This window comes from Synchiropus splendidus, chromosome 17 (genome assembly GCF_027744825.2).
Source record: "Synchiropus splendidus isolate RoL2022-P1 chromosome 17, RoL_Sspl_1.0, whole genome shotgun sequence".
Taxonomy (NCBI): Eukaryota; Metazoa; Chordata; class Actinopteri; order Syngnathiformes; family Callionymidae; genus Synchiropus; species Synchiropus splendidus.
Genome location: NC_071350.1, coordinates 19,946,563 through 19,973,626, shown reverse-complemented (window position 1 = coordinate 19,973,626; position 27,064 = coordinate 19,946,563). Strand labels below are relative to the sequence as shown.

General features: G+C 55.4%; 4 protein-coding genes across 7 annotated transcripts; 2 read left to right on the top strand and 2 right to left on the bottom strand.

The window, feature by feature from the left end:
- Window positions 1-123: 123 nt before the first annotated feature.
- inpp5kb (inositol polyphosphate-5-phosphatase Kb) lies at window positions 124-6,971 on the top strand. 3 transcript variants are annotated; one of them, XM_053848062.1, is made up of 14 exons: window positions 124-715; window positions 1,130-1,181; window positions 2,253-2,357; window positions 2,430-2,538; window positions 3,456-3,572; window positions 3,849-4,024; window positions 4,211-4,322; window positions 4,383-4,492; window positions 4,563-4,589; window positions 5,779-5,992; window positions 6,059-6,196; window positions 6,259-6,342; window positions 6,408-6,512; window positions 6,581-6,971. In XM_053848062.1, the coding sequence occupies exons 2-14, from the start codon at window positions 1,138-1,140 to the stop codon at window positions 6,647-6,649; spliced, it is 1,410 nt and encodes a 469-aa protein (XP_053704037.1). In that variant the 5' UTR covers window positions 124-715; window positions 1,130-1,137; the 3' UTR covers window positions 6,650-6,971. The 3 variants fall into 3 exon arrangements, with proteins under 3 accessions (XP_053704037.1, XP_053704035.1, XP_053704036.1); XM_053848060.1 differs by lacking the exons at window positions 124-715; window positions 1,130-1,181 and adding an exon at window positions 1,277-2,167; XM_053848061.1 differs by lacking the exons at window positions 124-715; window positions 1,130-1,181; window positions 4,563-4,589 and adding an exon at window positions 1,676-2,167.
- Window positions 6,972-7,710: 739 nt separating this feature from the next.
- Window positions 7,711-11,403, top strand: nle1 (notchless homolog 1 (Drosophila)). 2 transcript variants are annotated; one of them, XM_053848065.1, is made up of 13 exons: window positions 7,716-7,970; window positions 8,295-8,433; window positions 9,024-9,244; window positions 9,306-9,385; window positions 9,451-9,527; window positions 9,592-9,689; window positions 9,786-9,978; window positions 10,044-10,179; window positions 10,248-10,294; window positions 10,361-10,563; window positions 10,648-10,807; window positions 10,884-10,954; window positions 11,016-11,402. In XM_053848065.1, the coding sequence occupies exons 2-13, from the start codon at window positions 8,296-8,298 to the stop codon at window positions 11,026-11,028; spliced, it is 1,437 nt and encodes a 478-aa protein (XP_053704040.1). In that variant the 5' UTR covers window positions 7,716-7,970; window position 8,295; the 3' UTR covers window positions 11,029-11,402. The 2 variants fall into 2 exon arrangements, with proteins under 2 accessions (XP_053704039.1, XP_053704040.1); XM_053848064.1 differs by having other exon boundaries at window positions 7,711-7,970; window positions 10,884-11,403.
- Window positions 11,404-11,579: 176 nt separating this feature from the next.
- On the bottom strand, window positions 11,580-14,720 carry slc25a1a (solute carrier family 25 member 1a). The gene is made up of 9 exons (XM_053848066.1): window positions 14,501-14,720; window positions 13,948-14,055; window positions 13,778-13,877; window positions 13,573-13,711; window positions 13,389-13,473; window positions 13,061-13,165; window positions 12,879-12,994; window positions 12,743-12,816; window positions 11,580-12,284 (listed from the first exon to the last, which is right to left on the bottom strand). The coding sequence occupies exons 1-9, from the start codon at window positions 14,610-14,612 to the stop codon at window positions 12,170-12,172; spliced, it is 954 nt and encodes a 317-aa protein (XP_053704041.1). The 5' UTR covers window positions 14,613-14,720; the 3' UTR covers window positions 11,580-12,169.
- Window positions 14,721-20,128: 5,408 nt separating this feature from the next.
- si:dkey-175g6.2 (uncharacterized) lies at window positions 20,129-26,324 on the bottom strand. The gene is made up of 2 exons (XM_053848059.1): window positions 26,148-26,324; window positions 20,129-24,803 (listed from the first exon to the last, which is right to left on the bottom strand). Exon 2 carries the CDS (start codon window positions 24,766-24,768, stop codon window positions 23,005-23,007), a length of 1,764 nt encoding a protein of 587 aa, XP_053704034.1. The 5' UTR covers window positions 24,769-24,803; window positions 26,148-26,324; the 3' UTR covers window positions 20,129-23,004.
- Between the last annotated feature and the right edge of the window lie 740 nt (window positions 26,325-27,064).

Below are 27,064 nucleotides of genomic sequence, written 5' to 3'. Positions count from 1 at the left end.
CGGGACTCACGAGAAAGGATAAAGTAACATCTATTTCACTGAAAGAATAATTGTTCTCCCCTCTCTGAGCACTCTGGTTTCCTCTCGTAATCCCTAAACCTACTGTGGTGACTTGGTGAAGTCCACCGGCGTGAGAGTGGACCTCTCTCTGGGGCCCCTGCCTCTCACCCCAGGCAGCTGGGACGGCCCCTCTGGGGGAATAATGGGATGCGCTGTTCATTTTCAACAGTGAATCAAAGCTTGAGAATATGGTGTGGAAAGAGAAGAAAATCCTTGCTCAGAAAGGTTGAACTGACCCACGACAGTGGAAGGCCTCGCAGCTCCCGGGTCGGCGCTAAAACCTCAGGGCACTTGGCGGTTGAGAAACCACAGGATTATTTCCGAGCTCACAAAGAGGACTTGGTAGCAGCAAAAGGCTCCGCGTCACGGTGACATTAGGGAAAACAGACAGGTCCATTCATGGAGGAGATAATTCTTTCTAACTGGGCTGTTCACCAACCTGAGCCGGGAGCTTGATCCCCTGCCACGCTTTAAGTCCAGAGCAGGTTGGCGACGGAGGAGCTCGAGAAACTCCAGGCAGCACCCCACTCAACAACGGGACTCAGCGGCGGGAAGCAGGTCCAGGCTCTCCACTCCCCTTTGGAGGTCTTTGTGGTCTGTGCTCACGGGGTCTGCAGCTTTTCCCAGGCGCCGCAGGAGCGTCCAGCAGAGACAGGTACTCACCCACCTGGCTGCCACCAGACCGGTTCAGGAGGCAGCAGACCTCCAGCTCGGTCGATGAGAGAAGTGAAGAGGGAAGAGGAGTTTGAAATGAGGGAGTCGGAGGAGGGAGGTGTGCGAGCTTGTCCGGGGCCAAAGTCCAGTAGCTTCTCAAGCGGACCCTTCGATGGCCCCGGGGCCCTTGTCCAACATAGCTGGGGTTCAGCTCATGTTTATAGCTCATGTGCTTGTCATCTTGTTTTTCATCAGTCCGCCCACATTCTGGAGGTGTTTATCCCTCAGGACGGATAATAATGTGAATGTTAAACTGCGACTTTCTCTTTATTCTTTATTCAGAATTTTTCCCAGAATGGATGTTGTGGATAAGAGCTTTAGCGCCCTCAGTGAAACGAAGGTCTTGTGTCCACAGGGGAGAACATGAGCGCTGGAAGGATGCGAGGCCTCGCTCGAGACCGGTGCAGGTGAGCGTCTTTCCTCATGGCCGTCACTGGCCGCAACAGTCCAGTGTGTGTGTGTGTGTGCGTGAATTGCTCAGTCTTCATGAGCCGATCCAAACAGCCTCAGTGGTCACTCCAACTCACACCTGTCTGAAGCATGTTCTGCTGATGCATGTCAGTGAGAGTGTCCTGCTTCCATCTGCTGAGGGACGGGAGCTCCACCTCAGACATCTCGCTCGACCAATGACAGCCCCAGCGGTCGCCTGCCATCCTGCTCTCGTGACCCAGACTCCGCAGGTCAAACGCCTGCACGACTGAGTCGGTTGAAACAGCCGCCCATCACCTTCCCCACCTGATGCGGTGAACAGGGAAGCTGTCTTGGTGACAGCTCCCCCCTCCCCCTCCCCTGTCCCCCGCTCCTGACTCTGGATTTGCAGCGTGACCTTTCACCCAGATAGCGGGGCTGGAGGTGTAAAGCAGCTCAGCCTCTTGTGTCCGGCTGCATGCGTTGTTTGAAAGCTCGAGTCACGTAACCCTCTTACGTGTCCCAACACTGGCTCAGCCTCCTCTTCCACTCACATCACACACCCCCATTCACATGTTGGTCTCCTGCTTGCGATTACTCTGGAATCAGGGCCCTGATTGGCTGAGCGGCAGGGCACTAAAGCTGCCCGAGCGCAGGGCAGGAGGCCAGGAGGCCAGGCTCCCACACACCACACCACCACTGAGAGGAGCCAGGGCATGGACCAGCGTGTGCAGAGCCCTTGATCGCTCAGGTCCCTGTCAAGGATGGACGCGGCCACCGCGGGGCAGCGCGCCCGCTCGGACAGCGTGAGCAGCACCACGTCGACAGGCTCCAGGACCAGGACACTTCTCCGCCAGCGCCTGACTCAGCTGCTGACCCGGATAGAGGACATGAGCTCCGACGACGAGGCCAGCCAAGAGGTCTCTCGCACTCTGGACGAGGCCTATCAGCTGTGTGAACGTTTGATCCCCACTGAAGTGTTCAGGTGGAGCGAGTGCTGGTGGTCAGGCGCGGCGCGGCGCGGCCCTCAACCCTCTGACGGTGTCATGTCGATGTTTGGACTCTGCCAGGTTGCACATGCTCACCTGGAACGTAGCCACGGCCGAGCCGCCGGAGGACGTCTCGTCTCTGCTCCAGCTGGACGTCCAGCCAGCCACCGACCTCTTCGTGATTGGGTGAGTTCTGACGCTAGGACGCAGCGCCGCTCGCACGCGCGTGGATCCCGTCACAACACTGGGGTGTTTCAGCCTGCAGGAGGTGTCCGCCACGCCCATCAGGTTCATCTCCGACCTCATCGTGGAGGACTCGTGGACCCACGCCTTCATGGACACCCTGGCACCGAGAGGGTTCGTGAAGGTACGCCAGGAGGGGGGGGGCGCTCCCCCCTCTTGTGTCCAGAGCTAATGAAATTGTCTTGATCATGGAGCTGAGAAGGAGCTGTTAAACTGTAGCACTGCAAATGATCATCAATCATCTGACCGTCTGATTCTGTGTGAAAACACAACTGGTCTCTATCCTTTTGTGTTAGTTCTATTTCAGTCACCCACTTGTTTGCATTGCAAAGACCTGAACATCAGTTTGTCCAAAACGTGTTCAATGTAATGAGATTCTAGCTGGTGTTTCGTTTCACACTCAGCCCTGAGGGTTGGGACGTTTAGAGCAAAAAATGAAGGAGAACATCAGGCTGGTTTATTTATGCTGTTTTTAAATCAATATCTTTATTCTTTTTTTAAACATTGAGACAATGACAACAGACAAGAATTAAAGTAATACAAAGTACAAATACAATACATATAAAAAATAAGAAAACAAATCATCCACAACACCTCGTTATATATAATTATTTTGAGGGTAACATCTGTGAATCCCATTGCTCAATAAACTTTAGTAAAGCCTTCTTCAAATCCCTCTGGTTTCCCTTGAACAACATAGGTGTCATTTCCTCCATCCATAGATTCATTGAGGGTATAAAGCAGCCAGAGAATACACAACAAAATCTTCAGGGCAGAGTTTTGCATGATGAGGCACAGTGAGAGCGACAGTTTTCGACACCCTCTGCCCCTCCTCCTTCCAAGAGCTCTGTCATTTGGGGCACTCCCACAGGCAGTGCATGAGAGTGCCTTGTCCTCTGTTCATTTATGCTCAATGATTTTCAAGTCTTTTGTTCCTCTTCTTTGGAAGTATCACGCTGTGAAGTCTCTGTTTCGAGGCCCGTCACGTGCTGAGTGACTGGCTCATGTGACGGATGAGTCTGTCCATGCCCATGTGTGCAGGTGAGCTCGGTGAGGATGCAGGGGCTGCTGCTGCTGCTCTTTGCTAAGCAGAACCACCTGCCCCACATCAGAGACGTCCAGACCACCTACACTCGGACCGGCGTCTTCGGCTACTGGGTGGGTGCGAGTGGCGGCAGGAGGCCCCGTCGACCTCTGCCGTCATGAAAGAGCCTGTGTGTTTGTGAAGCGGTGTGTGAGGCTTGACAAAGACAAAGGGCTGCGAGCTGCGGAGCACAAATGAACCCACCAGCATCCGCAACCTTTGCCTTCGATGGACGTTGTCGTCCAGCGATGTGCTTGGTTTAGACCTTTAGTTGAGCTGTTTGCGTCCAACAGCTCCTGGACTACAGGCCGCTCCCTTCCTCATCTGACATGAGCTCGTCTGTGTTGCAGGGGAACAAAGGGGCCGTGTCGGTGCGCTTCTCCTTCTACGGTCACATGGTGTGCTTCCTGAACTGCCACCTGGCGGCGCACTTGAGCAACATGCTGCAGCGTGTAGATGAGATGGAATACATCCTGGAGACTCAAGACTTTGAGAGCGCCGACGCACCGCACGTCCTGGACCACAAGTCAGTCGAGCGAAAGCACAGTCATGTGACCTCAGAATCATGTGACCTGGGATTCTCTGTTGAGAAGCTCAGGGTTTCCATGCCGTCAGCCTCAAATGAGAGTAAAGCCTGATGGAATCCACGTGGATAAACACAGTTTCACCTCTGGACAAAGAAAACTCCACAACTGGTTTGATCTCCTTTCAGGGTGGTGTTCTGCTTCGGAGACTTGAACTTCCGTATCGCGGACCACGGGCTCCACTTCCTGCGCTCGTCCATCAACAATGGCCGCCTTCACCTGCTGTGGGACAGAGATCAGGTGAGGTCAGCAGCCGCCTGACCCGGCTCTCACAGTAACACCTGTCCTGCGTGGCTGCAGCTCCTCACCATGAAGAAGAAGGAGCCCTTCCTGCAGGAATTCCAGGAGGGGCCTTTGAACTTCAGCCCCACCTATAAGTTCGCCCGCAACTCTCAATCCTACGACACCAGGTAACACACACCTGACACGCCTCTGAGTGAGGGCTGGCGCTGCTCAACACTGTGTCTTCCTCTTGCACAGTGCGCAGAGGACCTGGTTGGGCTTTGAGTAAGAGGCTGTTTGTCCTTCCTCTGTTGCATGGCCACGCCCCCCTGTTTCAAGGGTGCTTTCACGCTCCATTAGCAGCTGAGACTCACATTCCTGTAGAGCAGCGTTTTTCACCCTCGTGAGCTGTGAGAGCGTGTCAGGTGTGGGGCGGGAAAATGATCTAGAGTCACCTCATGTGTCCGGAGACAGAGGCGGGCGATATGATGCCATGAAGTCATGACAGTGAGAAGGTGTGGAGGAGCCACCAAGGTGAGGAGATGATCCCATGGATTGACAGAGCTAACGGCTAACCTGACCTGTCTGACTTCCACTCAACTGTATTGATGCTCATGGACTGTCAACGTCTGCTCTGGGCTTTAAAAGGTGGCTCTGAACAACTAAACGCACCACCAAATACATGTGAAGAGAGAAAGAATCATTGTTGTTATGAAGCAAGTTCAGGCAGAGAAGCCAAGGATTTGTCTGGAAACTACAGTCACATCATCAAAAGAGAAGTGATCCCATCCAAACAGTGATTTCAAGTCATAAATCATGATATAGTTTGCCATATTGCCGCCTCTTTCTGGACACATGTGAAACAAAGACATTTTCTGCCATGTGTTTCTGCAAACATCCTGGCAACAGAACAAGCCAGTGTCAGTAGCTGCAGTGTTTCACCAGAGAAGAGGGAGTTTCTACAGGACTTGAAGCACCAGTGGCCCAGGCTCCTGTGGTGGTGTGAACCACGGGTGTTGTGACTGGAGAGAGGTTGAAAAACACATCAGTCACATGACTTCTGCGGCTCTGTTGGGGTCGCAGTTTGATGTGGAGGCCGTGTGAAAGCACCCTTGAACGCCTCACAGATTCACGCCCCTCTAGGTCTCCAGCGTAGAGCAGTCTGTGGGTTTGTGTTGTGCGTGTCTCTCCCAGAAAGAGCGCCCTTGCGCTCCCCCTAACCATGTACAGACCCCGGCCGCTGCAGCGCTGCAGCACCACCCTCTTCTTCCTCCTCCCTTCCCTCACCTGGGGGCTGCTTTCTGTGTGGCTGGGGGCCTGGAGCAGAGAGCTCGACCCGCCCAGGTGGGTGCAGAAGGCGGAGTGGGCTGAGGTGAAACTCAGAGGTGATGGCATGTTCTCCGTCCACGGCTCCTCGAACGCATGCTCCCGCTCCCGTCGTTTGTTATGCGAGCTAAACATCTGCTTCTCTCAGCGGTAAGAAGAGGAAGCCAGCGTGGACCGACCGGATCCTGTGGCGTGTCAAACCCAAGATCCTACCATCGGAGGAGGAGGACGACAGGACTTCGGTGACCACGGACGACGGGCAGGATGAGTATCCCCTCTACGTCCACCAGGATAAGTACACCTCCGACATGAGCTACGGCATCAGCGACCACAAGCCTGTGATCGCAACCTTCAGTCTGGAGGTGAGTTTCCACGGAGAATCATCTGGAGCTGAAGTGAAGAGGGGTTTTCCTTCTTGGCTGGAGCAGATGAGGAAGTGCTGGGACACTCCTCTGGTGCAAGTGTCTCCTGAAGGCGTGTGGAGCGCAGACCAGGACGCTGACCTCCACTACACCGTCCTGGAAGATTTCATGTCCTCCACCTGGGACTGGATTGGACTGTACAAGGTGTGCGGATGAAGGGAAGGGGCCCCTGAAGGAAGCGCTTGACCTTTGACACCTGTTGGCAGGTGGGGTTCAAGAGCGCGTCGGACTACGAGACGTTCGTCTGGGTTCGAGCCGACAATCTGCCAGAGGTCCACGAAACCATTCAGGTGAAGCAGAAGCGGAGGCCAGTCTGACAACAGAGCTGTGACTGAGACGCCACGTGTTCACGCAGGTCACCGTGGACAAGGACGAGGTCCCTCTGCTGGGCGGGAACTTTGTTCTGGGCTACTTCAGCACCAACATGCAGAGCATCGTCGGCCTGAGCGCCAGCTTTGAGGTGAGCGTGCGACACACTTCCCTCTGAAGCCCTCACACCTGACCACGCTGTGCTCCCTCCTGGTCCAGATCCTGGAGTCCAAACGTGCCGTCATGGAGGGGCTGGTCCCAGAGAACCTTAATGGACTGCACAAGTAATGTCCCTCACGGATCGACTCCAGCTGAGGCGCGAGTGATCGGAAAATGTTTGTGTTGAAAAAAGGTTCTTGTAAGTGTGAGGAGGAGGCGCAGGTGTGTGAGGGAGGGGGAGGAACCTTGATCAAAGTAGTGCCGCCGCTTCACCGCCGCTCTCAGTGACAGAGTCTCTTGGTTTGCCTTAGTTCTTGTACACAACCTGAGACGTGGAACAAGCGATGACATGACAATGAAGTGATCAGTGATGGAGTGGAGCCTCAGAGCTGCCGTTCACAGTTCTGTGTTGGACTCCCAGCTGTGGAAATGATTCAATAAATGCTATTCAAAGAGATCTGTTGATGGTCAGTCTGACTGTGTTCGTGCTCGACACACGGGGACCCCGGTGGGGTCACGTTTCCTTCAGAGTTTCACTAAGACACATCTGCCACTGGAGGGGTTTCCTACCAACATCTGGGCACGGTCAGTTCAGATGCGCAGCAACTATTTGGTAACATCCCACATGCATCAGCACCAGACTGGAGCCAGAGGGAGGTGGAAGCCGGTGCTGCCAGCGCTTGGGGGACCGGCTGTGGCCCCCACTAAACGGAGCCAGGAGCCCGGGGAGAGTGTGGCGTGGTCAGTCACGACGAGCTCGGGCGGTGTGAACAGAAGAAAATGCGACCAGTGTTGACCACTCCCCAGCATCGGAAGTCGCTATTGGCCCGCCCAGAAGTAGCTAAAAGTAGCTGGATGCGCGAGGGGGGCGGGGCGTCCAAACCAAACGTCATTGTCAGCAGGGCAGCACATCCTAACCTTCCTTACCCCGTGACACTAACCTTTTATTGGTGTTGTTATTACATATACTTGTTTGTTTGGGGTTTTTTTTAGATATTTTTTGGAGCTGTAGTCCAAGATCTTGCAAGAGCTTGCTTTTTTTTATTTTGTGCCGTAGTTTAACGAAAGCTTTTTATTTATTTTTTATTTTTTTAAAACAAGGAAGCGACAGTCCGCGCTGTTGTCAACTCCGCCCCGCCCCTCTCTGTCTCTCTCTCTCTCTGAACGGAGAAAGACAGAAAACGGCGCAATTGTTTTTTCCCCTCCTGCGAATTTGGAGCCTCTGATCACCAAAAAAAGTCGCTAGTCGCTTTTGTCTAATTTTCTCGCTAGGGGGGTCCAGAAAGTAGCTAAACACAGCGACAAACACGGAGCAAACACGACCCGACCTGTGCTATTTACCCATGGTCCATTGCAGGAATGACGTCAGCGCGGTTGTCAACAGCATCTCGGCTTGAAAACGTCTCCGGTCTGCTTGCACCCACGTGGGTGCAGTTGTTCCTCGCTAAAGGTAGATCAGATCTCATTCCTTCATGTAGCGACTGTAAAAATAGAAAAAAACACACCCGTCTGTGTTTCGCTGCTTGGGTTCGACGCTCGGCCGCTCGAGGCCGGCGGTGGAAGCGACGCTGACGCCAGGAGGCAGCTAACAGCTAAGCTAACGTTAGAGTTCCTGTGGTGTTGCTGCTTTAACCCCGCGTGTCCCAACACAGCCCAGCCGCTGTTGTTTCAGCACTGACAAGGCATCGACTCGAGTGGTGCTCATGAGGTCCTCACTTGGCGCGTCACTTGCTCCCAGGTCTCGTTCACCGTGGTGTGTTTGTTTCACCTTCAGAATGGCCACTGATGATGTGGAGCGGCTGCTCATCCAGTTCCAGGATGAGGACGGGGAGCTGCTGGGCTCCCCCTTTGATGTGCCCATCGACATCACCCAGGACAAACTGCAGCTGGTCTGCAATGCTTTGCTGCAGAAGGTGAGAGTTGACCGGCCCGGGACACGACTCTGAGCTCGGAATACACCTGTTCACGTCTGATGTGGAGTTGACTTTGAACGACGGGATGCCACTTCTCTTAGAAGACGCTTAAGGAACTGCATTTTAGCCTCTTGTCAATTCTGCATCCATTTGTCTCAGACAATTCGTCTCAGTCCAGCCGTCCAGTCTTTTTTTTCGATGCTTGGAAATGAATTCAAGGGGTTGAGCTGTTGAGGTGTTGAGAACACGGTACGACTGTCCAGTTGGTCTCAGCATTGTAACACAGTCAACAGCAAACACTCATTACATCACTCAGTTTGGTTCCTACATATGGTGACCATGCGTTTGTTTTGATGACAAACACATCTCTTTCTGCATTGTGCTCTGAAATATTTCAGACGGGGATTTTAGCTCAGTAGAGTGAATACTCCAGCTGTGATCACTAAACACTGCTCAGTAGAGTTATTCATCCTAACTCAGAGATAAGATAATGTGATGGAACTCCTCCTCACTGTAGAAGAATGACTTCCCTGGTGTCTCTTTTTTCTTTTTCTGCTTCCACGCGTGCTCCTCTGTGTCTTCTTCTCCAGGACGAGCCGGTGCCTCTGGCGTTCTTCGTGCGAGGCGAAGCCGAGGTGGTGTCCAGCCTGGGGTCTTGCGTCAAGTCGCTCACGATCGAGACAGAACAAGTTCTGCCCATCGTCTACCAACCTCAGGCTGTGTTCCGTGTCCGAGCCGTGGCCCGGTGCACCAGCACTCTGCAGGGTCACACTGAAGCGGTTATCTCCACGGCTTTCAGTCCCACCGGCAAGTGAGGAGCACACTTGTGATGCAGTGCACGGTGTTCAGCTTCAAGCACGGCTGTGTTTCAGGTACCTGGCGAGTGGCTCTGGCGACACAACCGTGCGCTTCTGGGACCTCATGACGGAGACGCCACATCACACTGCCAAAGGTAAAACATTTAGGAAACGGCTTGCCATGAAGGCTCTGTTGAAGCTACAGCTGCTCCCTGTCCAGGACACACCCACTGGGTGCTGAGTATCGCCTGGTCACCGGACGGAAAGAAGCTGGCGTCGGGATGCAAGAACAGTCAGGTGTGCGGCGACCTGTGCGGCGACCTGTCCGTCACTGCGGCGGCTAACAAATGTTCCGTCGCAGATTTGTCTGTGGGATCCCGTCACCGGGGCCCAAGTGGGAAAGACGTTGACTGGACACACGAAGTGGATCACCTGGCTGTGCTGGGAGCCGCTGCATCTGTGCGTTGACACCGGCACGGTGGCTTAGACAGGGGCGTCTCTTGTGGACGGCTGACAGAGGGTCTGCTCAAGAGCTAATGTGTCTGGGCCCTGCAGAGACCCCGAGTGCCGCTACCTGGCCAGCAGCTCCAAGGACGGCTCAGTACGGATTTGGGATACTGTGTTGGGACGCTGTGAGAAGATCCTGACCGGACACACTCAGTCAGTGACCTGTGTGAAGTGGGGTGGAGACGGACTGCTGTACACGTCCTCTCAGGACCGGACCGTCAAAGTGTGGCGAGCCAAAGACGTGAGTTGTTCGGAGAGAAGAGAGTCGTGCAGCACACCTGAGTCTTGTGTTTCTCCCGACTGAAGGGGGTGCAGTGCCGGACTCTGCAGGGCCACGCTCACTGGGTCAACACCCTGGCGCTCAGCACGGATTACGTCCTGCGCACCGGAGCTTTCGAACCCGCCACTGCCACGGTGAACCCTCAAGACCTCAGTGGCTCGTGTAAGGATGAAGAACTCGTGGTGCTGAAGTCACTGCTGATCTAAGCGCTCTCAAATGTCGCCCCCTAGTGGAGGAAATCAAGGACCGCGCCTTGCAGCGATACAGTCAAGTCCGAGTGAGTGCTGCGCCTCTCCCTCCTGACCGCGTCCGCGCCGTGTTTTCACTTGTCCACCTGTCACAGAACTCTGGGCCGGAGCGGCTGGTGTCTGGCTCGGACGACTTCACCCTGTTCCTGTGGAACCCAGCTGAGGACAAGAAGCCGCTGGCCAGACTGACCGGGCACAGCGCTCTGGTCAACGAAGTCCTCTTCTCACCAGACACCAGGCTTCTGGCCTCCGCCTCCTTCGACAAGTCCATCAAAATCTGGGACGGACGCACGGGCAAGTAAGAACCCGCTCGCCCAGGTCGTTCCAAATCTGTCCACTGGGTGGCGTGCTGCAGACTCATTGCCTCCCCGGCTGCCTGCAGGTACCTGATGTCCCTCCGGGGTCACGTGGGCTCCGTGTATCAGGTGGCGTGGTCGGCTGACAGCAGGCTGCTGGTGAGCGGGAGCAGCGACAGCACACTCAAGGTGTGGGACGTCAAGACGGGGAAGCTGAGTATCGACCTGCCGGGTCACGCTGACGAGGTGAGGCTGGGGGGCGGGGGTGGGGGAGGTGGAGGTTCAGCCGTCACAGCGCGGTGACGAGCACGTGACTCCGCAGGTTTACGCCGTGGACTGGAGCCCCGACGGTCAGAGGGTGGTCAGCGGCGGCAAAGACAAGTGTCTGAGAATGTGGGTGAGACTCTTGACTGGGCTGATGAGAGGCCTTGTCCTCACTGGTGTCTCTCCGCAGATGGAGGCGGTAGTGAGGAGGGCGCCCCCTGTCGCTCACCAGTGAGGAGCCACAGAGGTGACCTCAGTGCCTCTGTGACGTCGGACCTATTAAACATCCAGCTGAGAGAAATGTGTTTCCAGCGTTTACTTCACGCTAGCGAGGCACTAGCCCACCCGTGAGCGACGCGCCACACTTGAAGATAGTGCAGACCGAGAGAGGGTCCTGGGTCGTCGCTCAGCGGGCACACGAGTCCTGGATCTGGTCATGTGATGAAGGTGAGCCGGTGAAGGGCAGACGACAGGTGGGCGCCGCAGACCTCGCGCTGCGCTGGGTTCATCTCCTCAGAGCCCCTCCCTCACCCTGGCACTGGGCCTCAGATACGTGGTCTGTTCTGAAGCTGGAGATCATCATGAGGATGGTCAGCTCTTTCATGGGTCTCTGAGCTTGGCCTCGCTAGGGTCACCAGCTGGAGCGCTCCCTCGATGAGAACCGCAGGTGTGGGGCCCAGTTTCACCAGGCAGGTGGTCATAATGTTCCTGCTGGTCGTGCAGCGGTCGTCACACACAGACGACGTCACGTCTCTGGTCTTGAACCATGGCAACTTTAATAGATCAAGCTCGAGCATGACGTCATGAGGCTGCCAGATTCCACCGTAAAAAAAAAAACAACTGGGGCCTTAGCTACGCACAAACAAGTGGAGAGGTTTGGCAAAGACGAGGCGAAGCCCTCGCCTCTCGTTCAAGTGTCACCGGTGACCAGCAGACAGAAGGAACTCATGACACCACAACAAGGCGGGGACGAAGAGCCGCAGGTCACCGCGACTGAGGCCGTTCTCTCCTAAGTACTCGGTGAAGCGAAAGACACATGAATGGTTTTCCCGTCGAGACGGCGCGGAAAGCACAGACCGTTTCAGCTGCCTCGGCTCCGAACTTGGCAAAAAGATGGCGTCCAGATGTGGAGCGAGATGGTTGTGGTTACACTCTAGGCCTGATGAAGCCCCGCCCTCACGCCTCACATCTCTTGGATCACGGGATCTGAGCGTACACGACACTGACAGTCCACAACAGTCCGGAGTCCTCGCCAACCTCACAGTGCAGCAGCAGCAGCCCTTGGTCGCCGTGGGGACGGTTCTTCAGTGGGAGGAGTCTGTGCTTTCCTGGGAGCGTGGCGCTCTACTGGGTCTTCCACACGTTGTTGAGCAGCTTCACCACCTCCTCGTAGATGACGAAGACGATGGCCACGTCCAAGCACACGCGGCCCAGTCTGGGAACCGTCCCTTTGTAGAACCTGAGGAGCAGACGACCAGTCCGTTAGTGTTGGACCGGTGAGTTCGCTTCCCCGGACCCGCCGCGCGCCACGGCCTGCTTACTAGTTGAACCGTTTATTTTCAGCTCTATGAAAACAGACCTAAAATAACAGTATACTTTACGTTTGTCTTCCCTGAAAGCCTTTAATAGCCATACTGAAATATTTCAATCCTTCACTGAGCAACGCTCATTTCGACAGTACTTCTCAGTCCGTAAATCTAAATGGAAGAAATACATGGAGAAAACTGCTCGGAGTAAAACGTGTGTGTGTGTGTGTGACGGGGATGTTCTCCCAGGATCCTTGCGGAGAATAAGTCCTATTTGAACCTGGTTCAGTACAAAGCTAGCAACACGTCCGGCTGTGTTGTGCGGCTGTGACCGACTGGACTGGACTGGACTGTCCCGCAGGCAGAGCAGCGTCACGCCAGAGTCACTCACGCCTGCGGTCCTTCCTGCCTCAGGATCTGGAAGGCGCAGTCCACCGTGTTCCTGTATCGCTGGGCGTCCAGACCCTGCGGGGCAGAAGCACAGCCTCAGTACCAGCTGTGGACCTTCTCACGCTGACCGCTCGCACCTGCATCCTGGTCTTCACCACGTCCAGCGGCGTGTTCCCCAAGACGCTGGCGGCTCCTGCCGTGGCCCCGAACACGGCCGTCACCAGGGGGTGCATTTCTCGGCCGGGGTCGTTACCTGGGCGACACACGACCCGAGGCGGTGAAGCAGCGGCGGGACCTCGCCGGCCAGACAGAGCCTCACCTTTGTACCAGTTCCTCAGCGAGTTCATGACGTAGAAGCGGATGGCCTGGTTGGTTCCCTGCTTGAGCACGGTGGCGGTCAGCCCCTGGTAGGTGCCCCTCACCCCTGCACCACACTGCAGCAGTTAGCTTGACGCTCATCCATAAGAAGTTGGACCTGACAGATGTGTTCTAACAAATCAGCAGCTCAGAAAACACCTCTTCAGTGTGGGAAACGGTTCAGAGAAAAGCAGACGAAAAGCACATCTAATCTGAAACCCTTGACACATGAGCCTGAAGCAGGAGCGGGTGCGGTCACGTCTGTGGGAGAGGAGCTTCAGAGCCCCCACCTTGCTCGCGGATGATCTCGCTGACTCCGTGGAAGAAGCCTCGGTAGCGTGGCGTGAGGGAACACTGGTCGTGGATCATCTTCACCTGTGGGACGGACAAAGGAGCTGAAGGTCACGGCAGCACCAGAGAAGCTAGGAACAGAGACCACGTGAGCAGGCCGTATCATCACGACCTGAGGCCGACCTTGAGAGTCTCCATGGGACAGACGATGACGATGGCCTCGGCGATGCCGGCGCCCAGGCCGCACAGCAGGCTGCGGGTGTTGTCCAGCCGGCCCGTGTTGTCCCTCATGGGGTTGCTGAGGATCTCAAAGGTGCCGAACCTGCGGGGGCGGAGAGCGCAGGGCTGTCACGGCCGGAGGCTGAGGAGAGCTGGGGGGGGGACTCACCTCACCGCTGACTTGGGTATGGAGCCGTACAGCAGGGAGCTGAGGCCTCGGTACAGACCTCTGAGGCCGTGGTCCTGCACCGTCAGCTTCACACAGTCACCTGCACACACACACACTCACGCGGTCAGACACCGGCGACACACACGGCCGTCTGACTGGACCGGACCTACCGATGCCTCGGTACCGGGGCGGGTTGGCTCGCTCGTCCAGCTGCAGCTGGGTCTTGACGTACTCTGTGGGGAAGGTGATGCAGATCTCGATTCCCCCCGCGATCCCACCTGAGAGCAGATACGGCTGTTTAGCGACACTCGCGGTGACATCTGGAACTACAGCGACACCGTCCCACGACGACCGACGTCCAGACACCGAAGTGAGAGACGCGTCACGTGACGTCCAGCTGAAGGAGAATGAAGGGAAAGAAAGGGTCTTTCACGGGAGGAGTGGAGATGAAATCCCGGCGTGCTCGTGAGCCCAGGCAGGCTCGGCCCGGCCCGGCCCGGCTCTCCGGTCCGGAGCAGCGCCGCAGCCCGCCCCTCAGCCGCCTCCGCTGACTGAGCATCGTAGCTACGCTGAACAACGGGGGCGTGCGTGAGCGAACACGGAGCACAGAACCGCCCGGAGCCGGAGCATCACCGACGGTCCAGTGACCTAGTTCTGCGCGAGCAGGCGGATTAGCGCCGAGCTGTGTGTTTGTGCGCGCGCGCGAGACGCCGCTCCACCGACCTGCCAGGATGGCCTTGCCCGGGTGCGTGACTCTCCTCCCGCCGACGGCAGCGGCCGCCAGCGTCCGGCTGGCGCTCGGCGACGCCGAACACGGCTGCGGCAGCGACGACATGTTCAGACGAGGTGCACGCGCAGGCGGCCCAGCATCAATATTCAAGCGGGGATCAGGTGACGGAGCGGCCTGATGGCGCGACGCGGTCACGTGACCGCGTGTGTGATCTGCGGCGACCAATAGGAAGAGAGCTGCTGTTGTTTACGGGACACGATTAGTGGAGCCTTTGGTGTCGGTGGTCGCCCTTCGCTTCGTGACTCGACAGTTTCAGTGAAGGCAATCTAGTCTCCAGTCAGTCTGTCATGGTTTTCTCCTCCATGTGGTCTTTTGTTCCTTCCATCCGGGTCAGTGGCTCCTCCACCTTCACCACCTTCAGGCTCATCTCTGACCCAGTGGTCTCCAGCCTGCCTGCACTCTCCTCTTCACCTCCACAAACTCTGTTTCCTCCTCCATCCTCTTCTCTCTTTCACTCAAAGTAAAGATCTCTATACACCTGTCTTGTGTTTTCGAGCGATCCCATTATGGCGCCACCTTTATTTGAATACATTGAGTGTTGTTTCTCTCTTCTTGTTTTCCTGAGTCTGATTCGTACGATCTATTTTAAAGTACATAAGTGAGAATATTGTGGATGCTCGTGCAGATCAAGCCCACTAGAATGCACCTTTCTCTCAGGTTCTTGGTGCTGTGTTGGGCTTCCGTCACAGAGCCAGGATTTAAAGGCAGCACTTCAAAGGCAGTCAGGTGACATCATCCTGCGCCGCCTCACTGAAGGTGAGCCCTACCACCACGGAGCCCAGGCTCCCATCAGCCAGTCACACACTCTGACTGGGGAACACGTGCTGATGGTGATCGTGTCAGTCATGATAATAGACACAAGAAGAAATCATCCGTCTTCATCCTGTTTTTATTGAAAACCGTGTCTGACACAAGTCGGTCACGGGTCGCTCTAAAACACACGGACTGGTGGTCATATTGATGTTCATATCGGAGACCTGACAGGGTCCAATTTCAGAGCTGACCCTCGGAACCGGGATGAGAGTCCAGGTCCACCGTGGCCAGCGGGGTCGCACATCCCCGGGTCAGCGCTCAGAAATGGACTTGGGGAACCGATCCAGCTCAATAGAGAGGCGCTTGGGAAGCTCTTGTCATGTGACTCGCCGGTGCTCATGGACCCTTTACTGACTGACCACCAGAAAATAACCTTGGACAGAGCTGATTTATTCGTGTGGTAGAAAACGCCAACAGAGGCTGAAACTCAAGGATGCTACTTCCTCTGGGTCCTGGTCCCCTCAAACAGTTGACACTTCGCCTGCCCACAGAGAGACAACAGTGAGCCCCTCCAGCTGCCACTGTATTGAGTGGCGCGTGTGCGCGTGTGTGTGCCCACCTCATGCCAGCGCAGTGTGTCGGCAGGGAGGCTCAGGTGGCAGTGAGGGCACGTCTCGCTCTTCTGGGACTCCTCACGCGCCCTCTGAGCCCAGCTGGGCCCTTGGCCGCCCCACAGTGGGCGACATGGGGAGTGGGAGGAGCGAGCCACGCCGAAGTGAGGCCGTGGATCGGCCTGGTAGGTGACCTTCTGTCCGCCAGGGGGCAGCAGCGACCAAGGCTGCGATTCTTCCTGAACGGAAACAGGGACAGGTGTGAAAAACTTGGGCCTCTGCAAGTCATGAGCATCGACACGAGTCAGGACGGAGAAGCCTTCTGGGATATTGCTCCAGTCCTGTTGCCTCATTGAAACCATCTTAGCTTGGACTCAAGTTCAGAGTGCGTTATGAGGGTCACATTCATGAATCTGTTCAAATGAAAATGTCTCCTTAGACTCTGAAATCATGACGTGATCTTGGGAAGTGAATCAGAGCGGGTGGGTCATAATCGTGTCACGGGTGCTGGCTTTGAGACCTGTAGGGGAGATGCTGGAGGGAGCTGGGACTCCAGAGAGCGCAGGCAGTACCAGCACGGCTCCGGCGCAGGGACTCGGCCAGTCTGAGTGTGTCTGCTACTCATGGTGGGAGGGAGGGTGGCCCCCACAGCAGGGGCCGGCGGCACACTCGACACCTGGATGGTCTCCACGGAACACTCCTGGGCACGGAGAGAGAGCTGAGGTGGGCTCCTCCGGACCTGTGTGGAGCCCAGGGTATCCTCACCTGGCCGCCCCCCTCCTCCTCACGCTCAGCAGCTCTGTCCTCAGGTTCCTCTCGGGGCTCCTCATCACTGCTCCTGCTGGGAGAGAGGCCAGTTTCACAGGCCGCAGTGTTGTCCGCTCATCAGCGTCTCCTGTTCCCACCTGATCTCTTGATCCTCCCTCTCCACCTGCATCACTCCTTCATGAGTCTGCGGCTCCACAGGTTCGCCAGCTGGTCTTCACCACTGACGTCTCCCCCGACTGCCCCCCTCCCCTCGCAGAGTGTGAAACGGAAACTCCAGGCCTTCAATATTTCATGCGACTGAATGGCTCACTAGAGAGTCTGTGCACAGAGGAGCGAGCTCCCGTGACTGCAGGGACACAAACAGACCCACAGGAACACTCAGTCTGGAGGTGCTTTGTGCTGGGGTGACCGCCGCCTCTTACCCCGGGTAGCTGGCACGGTTCCAGCCTGTGAGGTGGCAGATGATGAATGATGTTACTGACAAGCCTCCAGTTTGGACGCTGCTTCACCAGTGAGCCTTGCTCCTCACCACAACATCAGGGCTCCTCCTTCAGGTCTGCTTGTCTGGACCCATGACATCACTGAACTGGAAGAGCTTTCCTGCTCTGAGCTTCACTCTCAAACGTCTCATCTCAACATCATCGTTCCCTCTGCAGCATGAACCCAAACTCAGTCTCTTGATTTGGTCTCCGCTGGATCATCTTCACTCCTCGGGAGCTCCTCTCCTCTCTGGAGACCACCATGGTCCACAGCGTCTGGTGCTGGCAGTGACTTGTTGAAGCTCAGTACACGATTCAGACGCAGCAGCTTCTGTCATCGTCTCGTATGAGTGTTGCCACCACAGGTCTCCACACCTGCCTCCATCATCTCTGAGCCTTCTCACTCTGACTCCTGTGTCTCTAAGCATCATGACGGCGACCTCCACTGTTGTGTAAAGCTTCTCTTCAGGAGGTCTTTCAAGCCGCGTGAAGAAATCAATGCCCCGTTGTTCGCCGTGTCTCCAGCAGAGGGCGAAAGTGCAGCAGCGTTCAGCGGCGGTCTGTGGAGTGGAAGCGTTAAAAGTGCGAGATAAAGAAGCGGCCGCTTTGTTTTACCTCGACTGTCATCTGAGTCAGTGTTTTAATAGCACCCATTAAATACTCAGCCTTCGCTGCTGAATACAAATCAAAAGCTAAAACACCGGTTGTTTCCGAGCAGCGGGATAATTGTGTGTGCGTGCGCGTGCGTGTGCCGATAAGAGCTCGGCAGGTAGGGAGTCATCCGAGTGTTTTTCCTCTAAATGTTTCCCCCCTCTTCTTGTTCGGGGGAAGGAGAGAGACGGCAGCGTAAGTGGCGATGACTCACCAGTCTTTTGTGACAGTGGCGCAGAGAGAGCGCCTCTCAGCCAGCGCTCTGGGGGCGCGCACTCCGCGCGCACATGCGAGGCGCGACCGCAGGCTTTGGGGAGGACTGAAGATAATGAGGGGACAAAGAGAGACGCTGGCAGATGAAAGGAGAGAGGAGGGAAATGAGCGAGGCGGGTTGGAGGGATCGGAGACAAAAGACGCGCCGCGCAGAGGAGCGCGACTGCTGCGCTAATGGCCGCGGAAAGCGCCGCACATTAGGAGCCGCCAGGCGCGAGGGTTAACTCCGACGACTGATGACGCACCCCCTCACACACACACACGCTCCGCCCGTGACGTCACCGCCAATCACAAACTATCCCGGCAGCTGAAGGAGGCTGTGGATGGAGAAGTTTCAGAGCAGCGCCACTCTCCACCCAGTTTACAGCAAGAGTGAGGCGAACAGCAGGCGCGAGTCCCGCGCTCAAGCTAGCCTTAGCATTTGCTGTGCTGGGAAACGGACGGTTTTTTTTCTTGTTTTTTTTCTACTTCCTGTGCGAGTTGTTTGTTGGCCGTCCAACCATTTGCACCTGAAATCCTTTTTTTGTGAACCTTCAGTCTGGAACTGACTCCATTTTTACCCGCTCATTTTGTAACTTTTGCCACCATTTTCTTTTTAGATGAGGCATTTTTGACCGCAACAACCAGTGATGAAATGCTGGGGGGACTGAACTTCTCCAGTGGAGCTGGCAGGTGTTGGAAATCCTGTGTGCCTCCGTGCGTCTGTTATTCGTGAGAATGGCTACCAAGAAACCAACAAGTTATATTCTAATGTCTTCCCCGACAGAGGAGTCTAATACATGAGCAGAATTCTGGCTCAGCAACTACGCCTGACTGAGCCTTAGCAGAAGTCCGGTAGAGAGACAAAAATCGATCCGAGGTCTTGACCCTTTATACACAAAAGTTTCTCCACGTGGGCTCCTCGTCCCATTGGTCCTCAGCCGTTGACGCCAGCCCTGGTTGCTGGCTCCCTCGTAACCATGGCAACGAACACAAGGCATGCGGCCCCGTTGGCTCGGACCCCAGTGGCTCTTATCAGGACCAGCTCCGTCCAGCTCTGGAGAAGATGGTACTGTCCAGCCTCCTGCGTCTGACCTTGGACCCTCTGAGTTCCAATGTTTGTTCCTCCAGTGTGGTTCACTCCTGTCTTTGAACTCGACCTCCAACTTCAAATTCTCACACACACTCAGCCACACACCCTCATTCAGCATTCCTGCAAATAACTTCTTTAATAATAATGTTAATACTGTAGGATAAACGCACTATTCCCATGACAGGTCTTCCTGAAGCGGCGCCTGAGCGGGATGCTAATGCTGCCTCGCTAATGCTGACAGATTGTACTTTGTGTTGTGATTCCATCGTCTCTGAAGTTGCTCAGCAGGAGCTCCAAGTTGCCCTGGAGCCGGTCGAAGCAGACCTGAACTGGAGGCTAACGTTAGCCCGCACTCTGCTCTGGAGAGAAGAGTGTCCGCCTCCGTGTCGTGCCTCATGCTGAGGAAAGGTTCTTCAGTCACCGAGGTCGGCGACATAGCGGTGCTAGCAAGATTAGCAAGATGGCTCCCTTTGATGTGTGATGGCGCTCTGTACGTTTGGATCTACCACGAAGCCAAACATGAACATCAAAGGCAAGTGAAAGGTGCGTTTACTTGTGTTCAGGTGGATAAAGTGAGGAGAGTTTGGGTCCTGGGTCACCAGGCCTTCAGCCCTCAGTGGTGTCCTCAGTGGCAGGATCTGGGTGGAGCGTGGACGTTTCAGTCTGGTGGCTGAGCAGCACCATGTCATTACTGCCATCATCGGAGCGTGATGTGTGCGAGCGCCAGGGCTCGGCTGGAACATCATCTTCGCAGAGAAGCCATTATGAAACACAAAGGGTTGCCACGCAACCGAGCGCGGCCAATTTCTTTAATGGCGTCTGCGGCGACATTGGCCCCAGCTTCCTGTTGGATGCCTCTAAGTTTGCCACTTGAGCGCGGAGGCTCCTGGAGCCGCGCGGCGCCAGACTCACGGGCTGGATGTTTACCAGCTGCTGCTGCTGCTGCTGCTGCGAGAGAGGCAGGCTTTTTCAAGAATCGAATGGCATTTTAATGATGGAACTCCCACCAGGCATACAGAAGCGATTACCAAGAGCTGAATTCTCTCTTTTGTTTAGTCCGTGGTGGGAGTCAGCAGGAACTCAGCGCATGTGCTGAGAGGGCAGGAGAGGGCGCTGAACAAGATGGTTGACGTGAAAATAATAGCGTGGAAATTTCCTGACAGGTTAATTGGAGGCGAGCCGCGGCTGCTGTGGTCAGATACACGGCTACAGCAGAGCCATTATGCTGTGGCGGCGGCGGCGTGAGGCGCTACAGCGTTCGCCGCCTCACCCTCGCTCCTCACGGCTCTGTTTCTCCAGTCACTGTCAGGAGAGCCTCTGCAGCCCAGGAGAGCTAGATCTCATGGACACACACGCACGTGGCTGTCTCTCTGTCCTCTGTGGGGACCTCTCCCTTTCCCCAGCCTCTCCCCCTAAACACATGGATAAGCTGAAACAGGACCCGGTACCAAACCCACTTACAATCACCCAGTTATTTAGAAATTTTAACCCTGAAATTGAGGTCCCCACAAGGATTGCTGCACACACAGTTCTCTAGAGCAGGGGCTCGGAGCCTCTCTGACCTGGGGGGCCACCCTTCCCAGAACAAATGCACCCGGGGCCCATTCAATAGAACTGACTCATGACTCTTGACTTCAACAACCATATTGAATCTACTGACACGTAAACAAAGCAAAGTGAAGTGACATGAAACCGTGTGATCAACGCAAAGCAGCTGAAGCAGGTGCAAGAAAAAAAGGAAAAAATACACACTTGATGAAAACTGTTGAGAAAATTGTAAACTAAAAAATAAAATAAATATAATAAAACCATGTCTAAATATCATGAAATAAAAACAATATATTTTATTTAACTCCAAAGAAGATAAGTAAAGTGTAAATGAAAGCATCTCCATAAATTGTTCTAATTCATTTTCAAACCTGCTCCAACAGGTGAACAGTGTGTACTGTAGGGGGCGCCACCACTGTCTTCATCATTGTTTCTTTCCAAGAACTTCTCCATAGTTGGTGACTATCACAGATGTGCAGCTGTCAAGTCACTTCACTGACTCACTGCTGCCACCATACGTGGCTCATGGGTTCAGACTCAGCCTCTCACGGCCCACAGGGCTGGAACAGGACACTTCTCGTGGCCCTCTCGGGGGCGCTCGGCCTCTATGGTTAAGAGTCACTGCTCTAGAGTAGACACCATGGAGTGCAAGGTGACGGGAGCGAAGTGAGTGAGGCTGGTGAAGTGCACACCTCACTCACCCAGAAGCAGATTTTTAGCATTTGAAAGATCATTGATTGCAGTGAGCCTCGCATGCCAGCAGGAGGCAGCAGTGGTCCAGACCTGATTCTGGTCTCCATGACTCCCATCTGGATCTTGAAGTGATCCACGTGGTCCTCGCACCTGTGGAGGCCTCTTCACCTTCCATCTGTGAATCACTGGCACGACTGGTGAGTGTGAACAGGCTCACGTGGTTCCCCAAACACACCCGCCTCCATGTTGTGATGTGTGATGCACCAGGCCGCTCTGTGAAGCTCTTTCCATCTGTGTGTGTGTGTGTGTGTGTGTCAGGTCCGGTTCGGATGTTAGGTTTCGGGGGAGAGGCTGGGGAAAGGGTGACGGCCGTGAGCAGGGACCGAGAGAGAGACAAGCGTGTGTATCAGCAGAGCCGTCTGCTTCTGAGGCCGGTGCGGCTCCGCAGCTGTGCCGGGCCGGATGAGTCACCCGCCGGTCCTGTGACTCATCCATCGCTGCAGCGCCCGTCCCAGCCACTCGCCCTGCCATGGAGCCATTGAAGAACGGAACTTTAATAAAATAATTGCTTTTATTTTGTAATATAGCAAAACTAGTAATCGTCATGCTGTTATTTACACATTACACAGGCATATTTATTTCACACTGTACACTTTACAATGCTAAAGTTGACATCAACAACAACCTCAAACAAGACGGACGGCGTCACTGCCACGCCCTCGTTCCTTTGCAGGATTTTATTCTTTATTTTTTCACAGTTTTATTCAGAGAAAACAACCATCTTGTCATTCTCCACATTGTTTTATTTTTCCTCGTTTTTTTTTTTGTCGATTTTTTTTAAGATGCAAGTAGAAAGACGTGCATTGAACGGCTTCAGCACAATCCCTGACTCCCCGGCCTGGAACCTCTGAGTGAGCTGCTCTGGCAAATGAATGGAGAGAGAGAGAGAATTCAAGTATCGTTCCTCAACAGAAATGACGGGGGGGATGAGATGGTGGACGAATCACGGCCTCCCGCCGCAGCCATGGCGCTAAGATCTGCTGTCGTGGAGGAAACACCCTCGGTCCACCAGGTTGGAAGTGTTTGGAGTTTAAGTTGTGCTTTTGGAGTCCACAGGGTTTTTTACTTGCGGGGACCGCGCGGCGCCACGCTCGATGCTTGTAAGGCAAAATTCAGACGAGTGAGGCGCGCGTGCGTGCGTGCGTGCGTTGGCACCTGGAGTCTGACCAATCGTGAAGAAGAAGGCAGCCTCCGCTGTGTCGTGACCGTAACAACAGAAGGACGCACACGCAGCGTGTAAACATCGTGTGTTTGTCTGCTAGAAAACTCTGAAGATGCATCAGAGATTAAACCTGAATGGAGTCAGACATACACACCTGTATGTTCTGCTTTACAATGTAAACTGAGCAAGAGGCCGAGCATCGTCTCTCTGGCGGAAATAAAGCAACAGAAACACTGTGAGTTGAACAACACAAATTGTGGCTCTTGGGCCCTTTGACTCCCAGACGAGTCTTCCCGGAGACTCCCTTCCCTCTCAGCTCTTCACCGCTCAACAATCCCGCTCCGTCGGCTCAGCTGTCCAGAGCCTCTCAGTACATTCGCCGCTTCATGTAGATTCTCTCGATAAAGTTCTCCAGCTCCTCCTCGCTGTCCAGCTGCGGCACCAGCCCGTCCTCCTCGTAGTCTTCGCCCGCTGCCGCCGGCGGGTAGTAGAAGGGCGGCCGTCTGCCCCGCCGGGGAGGGGCCATGGGTTTCGGGGGAGGTAAAGGCTGGTAGGTCCGTGGGTGGGGAAGGATGTAGTTGGAGATGTAGGGGGTGAGAGGCAGCTCGGGCGGCTGCCTCCAGCCGGCGCCGCGACCCTTGCCGGGTCTCGGCCTGCGCCGCGGCGAGTCAAACTCCTGGCCGTAGGGCTGCTCTCTGGACGGCGGGTTCTTGCCAAAGTAGCGGTGTTTGGGGTGCGGGAAGTAGACGGGGTAGTAGGCCCGATATGGCTTCTGGTAGTAGGGGTAGGAGGGGAAGGCCAGGAACTGCTTGGGCGGCTTGTACCAGTAGTCCAGCTGCTTCTGCGGCCGCGACCAGTCGTCCGTCTTGTACCACTTGGGCCACTTCTTGTTTTTGTACTTGTTGGGGGCCTTCTTGGGGTTTCTGGAGGCGGTGTAGTGGCGTGCGGGCGGGGACGCCAGCGGCGGCGGCACCAGAGGCCGGAAGCGAGGCGCGACCGGGCCGCCAGGCTGCTGCAGCAGCTCTTTCCTCTTCTTCTTCTTCTCCTCCACGTCGCTGATGATCTCCACCACGTCGTCGGCCGGGAGGTGCAGCTTGCTGCTGATCTCGATCAGCCGGTCGATCATCTGCTGGTCCATGTCCTCGTCGTCCTCGTCCTGCTTCGCCTCCTCGGAGCGCTTGTCCTCGGCCGTGTTGCCGGCCGCGCCCGAGCTCTTCTGCCGAGGCTTCATGAAGGACTTCCTGCCCATGTACTGCAGCACCATGTCGGAGGCGATGTCGGCCAGCCTCTGCTCCTCCTCCCGCGCCCGCTCCGCCTCCTCCTGCTGCCTCAGCACCTCCTGCTTCTCCGCCTGGGCCCTGGCCTCCTCCTCCATGTGAGCCAGACTCTCCTCTTCCTCCTCCAGCTCCTCCTCCACCTCCTCCCCACCGTCCTCGAAGTCGTCCATGTAGTTGCCGCCCTTCACGCGCCGCTCGCCGGCCTGGTTCTCCTGCCAGTGCTTCTTCTTGCCGGCCCAGGCCAGCTGCGTGTTGTAGGCCTTGTAGCCCTTGAGCGGTGGCAGGATCTCGTTGTCTTGGAGGCCCAGGTCGATGTTTTGGAAGTAGCCCCTGGCTGAGCGCTGCAGAGGAGCTTCGGCAGACCACCCTCCGTCTCCTTCTGCCCTGGTGAATTCCCCGCTCTTCTCCAAGTCTTGAGCTGCCGTCAGCTGACTCACAATCAGCCGTTCAATAGTCTTATCGGCCGCCTGTCCTTGCCCGTCCTCCGCCGCCCCCCTCTCCTTTATCTGGCCACCCTCCGACTCTCCATCAGGGGTCACCTCCCGGCTCCCTTCCCAGCGTCTCTTCTCGCTCTGGTGGTCCAAAGCCTCCAGGAGAACGGTGAGCACGGTGTCAGCGGGGTCATCTGGCGGCTGACCCGGCTCCAGCGAGGTGTTCTCCGTCTTGGACCAGCGCTCGGGCGGGAGGTAGGGGGTGCGGCGGTCCTCTGTGGTGGAGTCTGTGCGGGTGCGCCCCTCCACCCTTCCCGCCCCTCCTGCACCCCACGCGGGGGCGGCGCCAGCCAGCTGTGGAATTACAAGCAGCAGAACCAATGGGACGAGGTGGGCTGAGGAAGGGGCGTGATGACCGGTCATGACCAGGCAGAACTGGCAGGAGGGAGGTGAAGCACCTGGAGAGGACAGAGCGGGAAGAAGCGTTTGATTTTTCTGCTTCATTTTTCTGAAATCACGCTGGAGACCAAAGTGCTCGTTCAAAACTGAGCAGAGCGGCTGAGCCCGAGGACGCAGCCGCGGCTGCCTGACTTCGCCGGGATCCCCTTTATTTCCTTCTCGTTTCTGTGGCCCTGTGATAACGCGCCAGCGATGAGCGCTGAGAGTTAAAGAATGGAAAATAAATGTGAAAAGAATTGCGTGGATGATATTTGGATTTGTATGGTATTGCTGGTGCGACGCGGTGCAGACGCTTCTGCGCTCTTGAGGCGCAGCGCGTTCCGATCTGTGTGCGGCGAGATCCAAAATTAATCTCCGTTTTGGTTGTTTTTTTTTTGTTTTTTTAATCGAATATTTTACTCACTTTACGTCAACAAAAAGAGCTGGCGCTCCGTTATAGTTTTGACTGAGGAAAAATGGCTGCTGTCAAACGAAATTATTGTTTCCGGTGAGCAAAATGCGCAAACACAATTGACGCCTGATTTTGTGCTTCTGTCACTAAATGCGTTTTATCTCCGTGTATTTTTTTATTAGTAAGGATGATAAACAAAATACAGGGTTCCACTGAGTGTTAATTAAATAATATTAAGGGATTGTTTCTCACCTGTTCCTGCGGAGGAAAATGCGCGCGTCTGCCATTTTTACGCAAAACAGATTCCATAAAAAAAAGCGAACAATCCGCGTTCTGGTCTTTCGGGCGTCAACAGCGGTGGCTCGGAAACGGCGGCGGCACGTTTGGATCGGTCCTGTCCAACGGTGGACCGGTGAACCCTGCGGTTTCCGAGGGGCTGCAGCGCGTGCGGGGGGAGCGGGCAGCCGCTCCAGACACCGGGCTTTGTCCTCCTGAGCTGAGCAGGATTCCTCCCAGTGGAGGAATGCGCTCACATTTCGCTGCTCAGACTTCCAACATTCTCACCGGGACAATTATTCATGACTTTTGTCCGCAAATTTGAGGAGAAGTGCGTGTCTTTTAGACACTAGATGAAATTTAGTTGATTAAATCGAGTCGCCCTTTGTTTTTTTTTCTCTATATAAAATCGTTCAAAATGACTGATGTGATCCGATTAATATTATCTGTTAAAAAAAAGAAACCATTTGTTAAAATATATTTAGGAAAAAAAAACACCGATGCTGCTTTGAAAGAAATCATTTTTGAATTTGACAATAATTAGAAAAGATTTGAAATCACCTTTTTTCACAGGAAAAATGATGAACTGGCTGGAAGTGAGCTTTGTAGCAAAAGACCACATCTCTTCAGAGCCACAAAACGTTTAACACTCTCAGACACGTTCGGTTCCACTTACCTGGTGTCCCGCTGTGCGCGGGGAAGGGACGAAACTCGCAAGGAAAAAAAGGCCAAATTCTCAGCTCAAGTGGCGGCTCAGTCAAGAAGAGGAACTCGGTCGTCTCCTTTTCCTCTCCTCCGCCAACATGAAGGAGCCGCGGCAGTTGCGGCGCGCCGGTGCTTTTGTACAAGTTAGTCAGTGTTTTCAGCACCACGGTCAGCGCAACTTTATTGTATATACCCTCCGCGGACCACGTGACCCCCCTCCCCCCTGCAGGCTGTGCTGACGTCACGTCCATTGATAAGAATGTTGGTGTGGAGATGGCACCGTGAGTCGCGGCTGGTCGCAGCTGATGAATGAAGAGGAATGGCATGAATGAAATGGAGCTTTTCCTCAATGGAGGCAGGAAACAGTAGAGACGGGTGGAGCTCCACCGTGCGGGGTCAGCTGCCGCCGCTGCCGCTGCACGGCCCTGGCTCAGGCAGCAGCAGCAGCGGCAGGCTGTGAGATGAGGCTCAGCTGGTGACGTGTCGGGGGAGAGTCATTGATCGGAATCAGCGGCTGATTTCCCCCACAATCAGCCTGTTGAGCTTCTGTCCGCGGCGGTGTGTCCCTTCACCCGGCAGCTCTTGCTTCGCTGCATTTCCGGGGATGGCGCAATTCTCCCCCCCCGCCGAGCCTCATCATCCCTGGCTGCGTCATTTACGAGCAGGATGCGGTGAAGGCCTGGTGGTGCTCCTGCTGGCACGGCGGCGGCCCTCGCCAGGACGCCGGCCTGCAGGTGCGCACCAAGCCTCCGAGCAAGCCTCCCGGGCCTCTCGGTGGCAGGAAGTGATGACTCACCGCAGCGTCTCAGAGTGCGGCACTGCCACTGCACCGGGGGGAGCTGGCTGCTCTGGCAGAGACTCAGGGTAGAGCTGCAGTGGTGTGGCCCC